The sequence below is a fragment of the Chelon labrosus genome (genome assembly GCF_963514085.1).
Source record: "Chelon labrosus genome assembly, chromosome: 21".
Lineage (NCBI taxonomy): Eukaryota > Metazoa > Chordata > Actinopteri > Mugiliformes > Mugilidae > Chelon > Chelon labrosus.
The window spans coordinates 18,275,503-18,286,107 of NC_140354.1; the positions used below are offsets into that span (position 1 = coordinate 18,275,503).

Genomic DNA, 10,605 nt, shown 5'->3' on the forward strand with positions numbered 1-10,605 from the left:
GTGGGATTTAGTCCGTCAGAAAGGAGAGGGCGAATGACCACCGAGTGATTAAACGATCTTTTGGTAATAGACGGATAAAGTGTCCTTCAACTAGTTTTGCAGAAGGGAAACCGTTTTTTTTCTGATGACACCCTGACCTTTTGTCTACCATCAAGTTAACGTCTGGTCCACCCTGGATAATAAACGCTAATGTTTTGGTAACTCCTCTTTCATCGTCAGCCCAAAATGACTACATGTTCACAGAAAGATCTAATAAAGGAAATCAAATTTAAGGAATCAGGGCACATCTGGACCAATAACCTCCTCTAAATGAAGTGCCACTCAAACAATAATCGCTGTGACAGAGAGAAAGAGGAAGTGTCTTCTTCTGAGTCACTGGTTCAAGCAAAACTAAAAGTACTGACATGAAATGGGAAACTGTTGGAATGTTTATTTCTTAAAACCAGTTCTATTGTGTTTAAGGTGAAATTTGTAGTAATCATTGCTCTGTCAGGGATAGTTGGAGGAAAGAAAATAGTAATCCAACAAAAACTCACCTTGATTGGCTCAATGCTGAAACAAATCTTCCTACTGGGCGGCGGAGGCTCCTCTTCAGCCGGCAATCCTGGCATTTCAGAGCAACTGCTCTCCAGTTGATACGCCTCCTCGTCTTCTTCATCCTCCTCCTCATCGTCCTCCAGCTGGCTTCCCCCAGAGTCTTCCTCGCCAAGCCCGCTGTACGCACTAATATCCACCAGATCCCCCTCCGAGTAATCCTCCTTCCTCGAGCCGTCGTCCTCATCCTCCATTTCTTTGCCCCTCTCCTCAGAGTCTTCTCCTTTCTCCTCTGAGGACGGAGAGGAAGATGGAGGCTCTTTCTCTCCGTTTTCCAGTGAGGCGTGAACCTCAGCCTGGACCCGCCGGCCCCCAGCCTCAGATCCCCCAGCCCCAACCTCGGGTTCCGGTACTGGGGCGGCTTCGGTCGGCGCCGGCTTGGCCTCCGACTCGGGTTTGGCATCCGATGAGGAAGACGAGGAAGTGACTGTCACTGAGGATGATGAGGAGTAAGAGGAGGTGGAAAGCTGGTCTCCTGACTGTCCCAACCCATCCTTCTCTTCATTTGCCACCATTCCCTCTATGCTCCTCTGTAGAGAACCCGTCGCCTCTGGTAGCTCGGCCGTCTGGGCGCTCGTTAGCTCTTCCTTGTGCTCCTTACCTTGAGGCAACACCTTTGTCTGGAAGAAAAAGACAAAGAGAGATCATGTAGCCGTTAAAAACAACTCACAGGTCTTGGTTTGTGGGCTTTCTTGCATTTTCTTTCTCAACCTTTTTCTCGGCAGCCTCCACTCTGGCTGGAGGTTTGGGCTTTGGCGCCAAGGCAGGAGCTGACCGACGTGGGGGGAGGTAGAGGTTGTTTTGCAGGTCGCCCTTCTCAAACGCGGCACTGAGCTGACTCACGGTCGGGCTTACGGCCTCACCGGGCCCGACAGACGCTGCAGCGACTGGAATGGTAGCGGGGGCAGGAATGGTAGCGGGGGCGGGAATGGTAGCGGGGGCGGAAATGGTAGCGGGGGCGGGAATGGTAGCAGGGGCAGAAACGGGAGCCGGGGGGTCGTCCAACCGGTCCAAAGCTTCGGTGGAACCATTGAAACGAGCCACAACATCGAGGCGGCTGTCCTGGAAGCCCGACGCCCGCTCCTTCTTTAGCAAAATGCGGTTCGTGGCGGCTTGCTTCTCCTGCAGAAGACGTAAACAGCCAGTCTAGAAATCTAGCAAACCAAACGTGCGTGTAAGCACAGCAGAGAGCATTCTGACCTGTAGAGTGCGCTGTTCAAAGATCCTCCTGGTCTCCTGGAGCTTGGAGAAACCGCCGCCCTCGCCGCCTGCTTTGCCGTCGAAACGGTTGACCCTCTCCGAGACGGTGCCCCCAAGTTTCAGCAGGGCGCTGTGGTCGACGTTCTCGTTGAGGCTGGAGGCCCTCGGCAGGGACAGTTTCACCGCCTGATCCTTACCTGAACACGACCGGAAAGTTAATTGGAAGCTTTCACACATTTCACTTGCAGCCATGCAGCTTCAGCAACAGCAAATTAGGGGTTGTACAGACTAGTTGGGTAGTCGGTTTTTCGTCTAGTCACCAATCACGTGACAATAACAACATGGACGCCTCCAAGAAGAAAGGTGAAGAACCCAGTTATTAGACTTTTAGCTGCAGAACCTGGATTTTAACCCGGCCACACTATCCCGTCTTCTATTGATGGTGCTGAGTTGCTGTCTGTTTTTATACAGGCTATACATATCTGCAGCGCACAGTATGTAGCACATTCCCAGCATATGTATTCAGCTCAAAGCTTTACTTTCTGCTGTGTTTTTATTAGAGACGTCATCAGTGACTAGTCGGTGTCGACTTTCATAACACAACAGTGTTATATTGTTGAAATGAACAAGTTTCGAGGCATATAATGCGTTATTTAGAGGCTGCGTTTCGGTGCCCCATTCACTCCCACTATATGGATATACGCGGATCTAAATATCTTCTGAACGACTCTAAATGACACTAAAGTCACATGTGTGAGTAAACTAACGTTTTTAATGCCAGAAATAATAACGACTGGACAATCACCGTTCGCCGAGGTTGACAAAAATCTGACTAGCGAGGCTCCTTACCGATCATCTTGGCTCCTTCCTCCTCATCACCAGGAGACTGCATCTGCATGAACATGTTCTTGATGCGGTGCACGTTTGACCCGTATCTCCGGCCCCTCCCGGTCGGGCGGGGCAGGGGAGCAGGCTTGGAGGCGGGGTCAGCGCCTCCGTTGGCGGCATTGTTGAGGTGGTCGGTGGCCTTCTTCAGCGCCGCCAGTCCCGCCTCGTAGGCGTTGCGGTGGGGGGATGGGCTGCGCAGGTTGGCGCTCCCGCCGCTGCCACCGGAGGTCCCGTTGCCCCCCGTGGCCGATGGGGGTTCAGTCTTCATCATGTTTGGTGAGTCAAATGCCCCTTAGTGAACAGCAGCTAGGCAGGGACGAGGGCGGCAGCATCCTGGGGCTGTTTGACATTCACCTCCTGAATCAGAGAAAGAAAGTTTTTATTGATTCCAAGAAAATAAAAACTAAATCTTAACTTTTGTATAACTGGAAACTACATATATATACATATATAGATTCAAACTAGAGATATTCGAACGCTTTAAATCGGTAGACCTTCGGTTTCTCTCATTTAGGCAGAACTTCACTGATAAACATATTTGCCAGTTTAGATTTAATACCTTTTTTTTTGGCACTTTTGGTCAAAAATCTAGAAAAAGAGCACACCTATTGGTCGACACAAATATCAAACCACATCCCAGTGGCTTCACATAACACCCACATGGTGCTCCACGTGGAGCCGTCAAAATAATCCAATTAAAACGATGACGCACGGTGACCTCACGCGTCTTGTGCGCTGAATGCCCGCGGTCCCCAGGTATCCAACTGTTTTCCCACAATCACCGTCTAATTTACCGGCTGAATGCATTTGCGCTCAAGATCTCTGCGCGGGGGATGGTTGATGTTTTCATCACGACTGATTTTTATTTCTGCATCTTGTAACAGCAAATAAAACCAGAGTTGGACCGAATCCTTGTTTCATTTTAAGTGCAAATTTCTATAGATTATTCAAGATAATGTTTCTTGTGCGTATAGTTGTAAATAATTAAATGAAACCAACCTAGAAAAACAACAGCAGCTGTGAATACTAATATCTTTTATCTTTGTGGTCATTGTTGTTTTGCTAGCTGCCTGCTTTCTTATGATCTGAGGTCAAGCTAGCAGTTTTGCAATTAGCATACAATAGTTAAAAAAAAGAAGCAAACTTAACAAACCAGACATTTGAGAAACATACTCATTCAACTTTTTTGCTGATAATCAATAATGCTGCAGTGCCTGTACGCTAAGCATGAAACTACAGCCATTAGCTGGTTATATTAGCTTAGCATAAAGACTGGAAACAGGAGAAATAGCTCAACTGTTAAAGTTTACTACTGCTATGGTTCGTCCACAACCTCAGAATCAGAAAAATATTCAGCCAAGTTGCAAAAAACTAGCAGTTGCGTGCGGCGCTCAGAGATGACATCATCCAGGTCAGAAGACATCATCTGGGGTCTCTAGGTCAATCTACAGACGCCGTATGATGATAACAGGTAACTCCGGACTCAACGGGGAATAGCACTAGCGTACAATAACAAAATATTGGCACTAGCGTACAATAACAAAATATTGGTGAAATGAACGAGTGAAATGAACAGATAATGCGTTATTTAGAGGCTGCATTTTGGTGCCCCATTCACTCCCACTATATGGATATACGCAGCGCTCCACTGGATCTAAATATTGTCTGAACGACTCTAAATGACACCAAAGTTATATGGGTGAGTAAACTATCGTATTTTATGCCAGAAATAAGGTCCAGGTTTTAAAAAACGGTAGCTCCACTTTAATAAAATAACTTCAGCATTTAATGGGCGTCGACTTACAGAGGTCTCAGAGGAACTCACCAGAGTTCCCAGAACTATTTGGTGTAAAAGTGCCTTTTCTCACCTTTAGATACAGCCAGAGTAACGACTTCCCCTGTTTCTAGTCTTAGTGCTAAGCTAAGATAAGGACAACGATTTCAATCTAACTTATCTAACCCAACAAACAGAAAGTTCTTCAGCTAAACATTCAATTACCCGGTAAACCTAAAGGGGAGGAAGAACTCCAGCAAAAAAAAAAAAATGGCTAAAAGATGAAATGAAAAGTAAACGGCTTAGCAACTCGTATGATAATTTAGTCATGTGCAGACTGAGCCAGAGGCATCACATTTTTCCCGCGGACTCAGTGGGATTTGTGAGAAAATTCACAGCTTGAGGTGTGAAGATCCAAACCGCCATCAAAAGTTAGATTGACACGAGGACATGGCGAACGACTCCTATAATCCAACGTCGCTCGATGCCAATCAACTAAGATCCGAAACAATCTGACAGTAACTTTTTTTTTGTTTTGTTGTTTTACCAGACCAAAAACGACACGGAAATGAGGATGTAAAGTAATTCAGGGCGTGTTTGGTTGATCCCCCCCATTCACCACATATGTGCCCTCCAGTGAATCCACCACCGCCCAATTCTTCCTGGGATCTGCATTTGTGTTTGGGCAAGACGTGGAAGTGGAACGAGCACGGGCACGTTTAGGACGAACCTTCGACGTAGCTTGGAATCACCGTGATAATTAACGCTCGACTATTCCTTCCTGCCCAAATTCATGACGTCACTTTCACAGATTTGAGTTGGCACAATAAAACTTCAGCAGCCAGATGCACCTGACATAAAAAAACAAACTACAAGACACGTCGGTTCATGTTCTCTGTAACTTCCACGGCAAAGCTAACAAACTGGATGCTGGTAGGGGCGTCGTGTTCTACGGAATAATCACAAACGGACAGATAGATTTCAGGGAGCTGGTCCGGCCTCTGAACAACTCTTGTCTACTTGCGAGAAACAATTAATCAAAAATAAGATCAATATGAAGACAGGCGTCGTGAGGACCAGGAAGCAACCTCTACAACACTTTTAACGTTGCCATACACAAACGCTCACACAGCAGCCGCGGTCTTGTGACACCGTCTTGCCAAATAGTAGATTCTCACACACGGATCATGTGAAGTCCAGTGAGCAAATCAAATATAAAGGACAATCCGTACACAGACGCCTCGATAAAAACAACACATGGTTATTACCATTGCAGCCCCTCGGCCTCTTTCCTGTTATTGTTAAGATGAAGCCGACGGTGGCTCCTGGTTTCACTGATAAACACAACCTGACACACACAAACACACACGTCCGAATAAATAAACCTGACTCCAGTCAACACAAACTAAAAACTAAATCTTCTTCTGGGGTAGCTACCGGTTAAGAATCTGCTTTCTAAGAACAACTTCATCCGCCTACCCCTAATCCCTTGCGGTTTGGGGGTTGCTTCCTGCCATTCAGTCTGGATTCTCGCTCCTAACAGCGATTTGGTTTCTCTTACCGTTTCAGATATTTGTTTTTATGCTGCTGTCAACCTGACCCAGCAAAGTAAAGGACTAACGCTCCAGTCAGTGCTCTCGGTCACCGGTCAGCCACAACATTATGACCACTGACGGGTGAAGTAAACAACATTAAACCATCTTGTGACAATTCAATTTTCTGCTGGGAAACTTTTGGACCTGGCATTCATTGGTGTGGATGTTATTTAGACATGTAGCACCCACCTAGACCAGACCAGGAACCCCAACCCCATAGCAATGACACTCCTTGATGGCAGCAGCCAACCCCAGCAGGATGCAGCCACAAAAACGGTTTAGCAACAAGAACAAGGTGTTGACCTGGTCTCCAAATTCACTAGATCCCAAACTGGATGATCCACAGAGGCCCCTCCCCTCAACAGGACCCCCCACTAACAACATCCTGTCGCCAGACACCACAGGACACCCTCAGAAGGCCCATGTCCATTCTCTGATGAGTCCGTTTTGGAGGCACAAGGGAGACCTAAGCAATATTAAGAAGGTGGTCTGCCATTGATGCCCCCTTCCCATCATTTACTCTACAGACAGACTTCGTCAATCAACAGAAAGAGGTGTGTTACTGTCTGATCAGTCTGTTCTGATTAAGGTGTTTACACGAGGCCTTTTTATTGTGACTACTAGTAGAACCAACACTCAAAGCGACTGACTGTCCTCGGCTCGTCTCCATGTCTCTGTCGACTTATCTAATCTCTAAAACTAGATTCCAGCGAAGCTTCAAGACGGAGCTTAGAGACAGATGTTGCGTGCAGATGTCGTCTCAGCCGCGTCAATATAATCTAAAATAACAACAATGCAGCACAGCACAGCACAGACAGCCTGTCTGTCTGTCTGTCTGCACCAATCATCCTTTAGCATAAGGACGCAAATGACTATTGACTTCCAATCTATTTATGGGAGGTCCCTGAACGCCTCCTCCCATCACTAAATACAGGCTACACCACAAACACACCAACACATCCAGAGTTTTTTTTTTCCTTTCTCTTTTTTTGTGTTGCCAAGTAGCAGACTGCAGAGACTGGTGAGCATGTTTTGAAGCTGCTATGTTAATGCGCTGCCCTTTCAGACATGAGTAATAATAAAGTCCTCCATGCCTGCACAGCATCTCCGTCAATCTGCGTGTCTGCGTGCGCATGCCCCAACAGAAGGCACATTATGGTAAAAACACAATGGCTCCGTCTATCCACACGACAATCCCCGCATCTGTAGAGGAGACTCCCGGGACTGGCCTGGTGCAAAAGGTTCATTCTGCGGCTAGCTACAGACTTGGCTTTGTTGGCATATACCGCCGACATACGCTGCGCGTTCCGAACTCCCATCCGAAAACTCTCATTTTTGAGATTATTCTTTCCTACCACGCATGTATTCACCGCTAAGAGAAATTTAACACTTAACACTAACTAATTACGTGCCACTCGTTAATTCGGCTTTAAAATAACTAGCGGGGCAGCATTTGTTAGAGGGAAAACCTGAGCTATTATCCGCTTTCCCAATAGTCCGCTTCCGTCCAAAAAATATACCGCAGCCGAAGGTGACGTGCCCGCTCTTGGCACTTTATTTTCTAATTATAACTCAAATTAAACGAGATTTCATGCATTACTCATAAGCCGAATACGATAAACGACGTCAATATATCAATGTAAATCTTAGTCGGCATCCTAGCATTTGGTTTACTCGCTGGGAAGTACGCGGATGTAAAACAGCAGGTTTTTGTAAGGGAGTTCGGCGTGACGTTTTTCGTACAGAAAAAAAAAAAAAAAGTAAGCGGGGATCGGGTGTTCCGGGTTTGCCTTTCCTGTTCAGATCTATCCCGTTATCTAACCGGTGCATGGTATAGATGTTTTACCGGGGATGGCACGGCGGGTCGCGGCTGTGGTACCGGCGGTCAGTTCGGGGACCTGGAGGCGGAGGGTGGGCAGGCCCCGCTGGGTGTCTGTCTGCTGCGCTGCGTCGCTTCCTTCCTGCAGCCCTCTCCTCTTCCACGGACTAAACGGTGGATTTAACCGCGGCTAAAACAACAGCTGAGGCCGTGCGAAGTCTGTGAGCAGCTGCTTACCTTGTTTTCCAGTTTGTAGACGCAGCCTGTTATGATCCGGGGTGGTGGATAGTGTCCATTGTCCTGCTGCTGATTTCTCCTGCCAGCGAACAGACTGAGTCCCTGCCTCCTCTCTGCTCCTCCTCCTCCTACTCCCCCCTCACATCATCTGTTTTCCTCCATCCCTCTCTCCTCCTCCTCCTCCTCCCTACTCCTCTGCGTCCTTTCTTTCTTTCCACCTTTATACCTCCCTGATCTCCACCTTCATTCTCTTCAGCCTGCTTTTTTATGAAATTCAAATCAAAAATTTTCTCAAAAATAATTAATAAACATCTAAAAGTATCAAAGGGGTCTGAAAAACAAGGTACTACCTTATTATTTTTGATTATTTGTGAAGTTTTCTAATTGCTTGAAGATATTAAGTCATTACTGTAAAATACAAAGTCGTTATTAAAAGATCCCTATAAATTTCCAATTTTTTTTCAATATTTTGATTATTTTTGAAAGGTTTTCCGATTATTTCCAGATATTAAGTCATTATTTTTAAATACTATCTTATGATGCTGTGAAACAAAGTTGTTTAGTTATTTTCTAAAAAAAAAAAAAAAAAAATTGAAAATGTGAGAGACCTTTAGACATACTTAAGATTTTCAAAAATATTTTGAATTTTTTTTAGATTATTTTTAAAATTGTTTCCACTTGTTTCTAGATACTAAGTCAGTATTTTGTGATACTACCTCTTTATTTTGAGATACATAGTTCTTGTTTAGAGGGAAAAAAAGCTTCTCATTGTTTTGATTATTTTTAAAAAATGTTTTATTTTGACATACTACCTCATTATTTCGAGATATGAAATTGTCATTTGGAGACAGGTCCTCACTATTTTGAGATAAAGAGCCAATATTTTCAGATATTTCCTCTTTATTTCAAGGTACTAAGTCAGTATTTTGCAAAATGTTAATTTTCAAACTTACTTTGAGGTACTAAATCATGGTTTCAAGATACTAAGCTCTTATTTTTCCTTATTGAACATACTATGTCATACGTTTGAGATACGTGAACATTTGGAGATACAGACTATTTTTTTACCAATGTGGCAAGTCATAATTTTGATGTCAATTTTCATTTTTTCTTAAGTCTAACTTGTTGTTTTCGAGCTCTTTGGTCACAGTTTTATAGAAAGTATCTCCTCCCAATCATCCTTCACTTCATCACACCTGATGAAGTGAAGGATGGTTTAGATCAGCAGCATCATTTTTAACAGATTAATACACTAACAGACTGTGTAGAGTGAGAGAAGAGTGGGAAATTATTCAGAGTCAAAATGTGCCGGGCTGATTCTCTACTCTTATCTGAACAGACTTTAACAAAATCAAAGGATGCTTCAGTATTAGCTCAGAGGTGTCCACACACAAGCAACAGCTGACTGAATGCACCAAGAATCATGTTGACAGGCACATCAGTTAGAAATGACAGATCAGTGCAACCATGGGCTAAAGGTAAAAGTAGTGTTCAGGCGCCACCTGCTGGAAGAATCTGTTAATAACAACAAACACACTTTAACCAGGGTGGTAACAATCACACTGCTGCAACACATCTGATTTGACCTTAGTGGGACCATTACACAGCTGTTCTCCTTAATATAAATGTAGTTGTTTCATTCAAGGGGTTTCCAACTTAGGGGTCGTGTCCCCTCAAAGGGGTCACGAGATGCATCTGAGGGGCCATGAGCTAAACAAGTGAATTCTACAACTGAAATTTATCTTTTGATTTATCTTTTGAGAGCTTTTTCCAACCTCCTTTTTGTATTTATTGGATATTGGATTTTCTTCAGTTACTGTTTATGACTTTCATGTGATTGTTTAAAAATGCATCAAAGGCTCAAGCTTCACTGTGTCAAATGATTTTAGCTAACTGTATCTGTAGCACAAGACGCACGTCACTTCCTCTATTTTCCTCATGAAAACTTTAAATTTCAGTTTCTTATTGTTTTTTCGACTAAAATATATTAGACGTTTTTAATTCTGGTTAAAATTATTCTGCTAAAAGAGGAAACGATGGACGCATTAGATAGCTGTAGTAGATATAAGTCGCCACATGGGGGCAGCAGATGGCAGGGTTTTTTTTCCCCCCAAATAGTGGCGACAGTAGTGAAGAGGTATTTCTGTGGACAAGATGACAGAAATATTTTCTTTTTCAAAGTGAAGACGTTCCTATAAAAGAATATTTTCCCTCTGGGGATTTTTTTTTTTTTAACTCCATTTTAAAGGGGTTTATGTAAGTCAAATCAAATCATGCACAAACGTCATGTGTTGAATCATTTCCACTCACTCTTAGTTTTCTAATTTGTTCTTCTTTCACACAGATGTGTTTATGATTTATAGAAAGTCTCACATAAGTAAATAACACCAATTAATTTTACATTTTTAATTAGTTTTTTAGTATTTGTGGTAGTATTAGTATCTAGTTTGCTTATAATGTAGTTAACTTTCTGTTTTTCTTTTAACTACATTACATCT

The 10,605-nt window shown here is 44.0% G+C and overlaps 1 protein-coding gene across 1 annotated transcript in view; it reads right to left on the bottom strand.

The window, feature by feature from the left end:
- The window catches only part of LOC311507052 (neurabin-2-like), a 32,011-nt gene extending 23,491 nt beyond the window's left edge, over positions 1–8,520 (bottom strand). The window contains exons 1-5 of the mRNA XM_084571254.1: positions 8,108–8,520; positions 2,644–3,039; positions 1,795–1,991; positions 1,306–1,716; positions 537–1,214 (exon numbers count right to left, since the gene is read on the bottom strand). Of these exons, the coding sequence (XP_084427380.1) occupies positions 537–1,214; positions 1,306–1,716; positions 1,795–1,991; positions 2,644–2,953 (1,596 nt within the window). The 5' untranslated portion in view covers positions 2,954–3,039; positions 8,108–8,520. The remainder of the gene's footprint in view (positions 1–536; positions 1,215–1,305; positions 1,717–1,794; positions 1,992–2,643; positions 3,040–8,107) is intronic.
- Between the last annotated feature and the right edge of the window lie 2,085 nt (positions 8,521–10,605).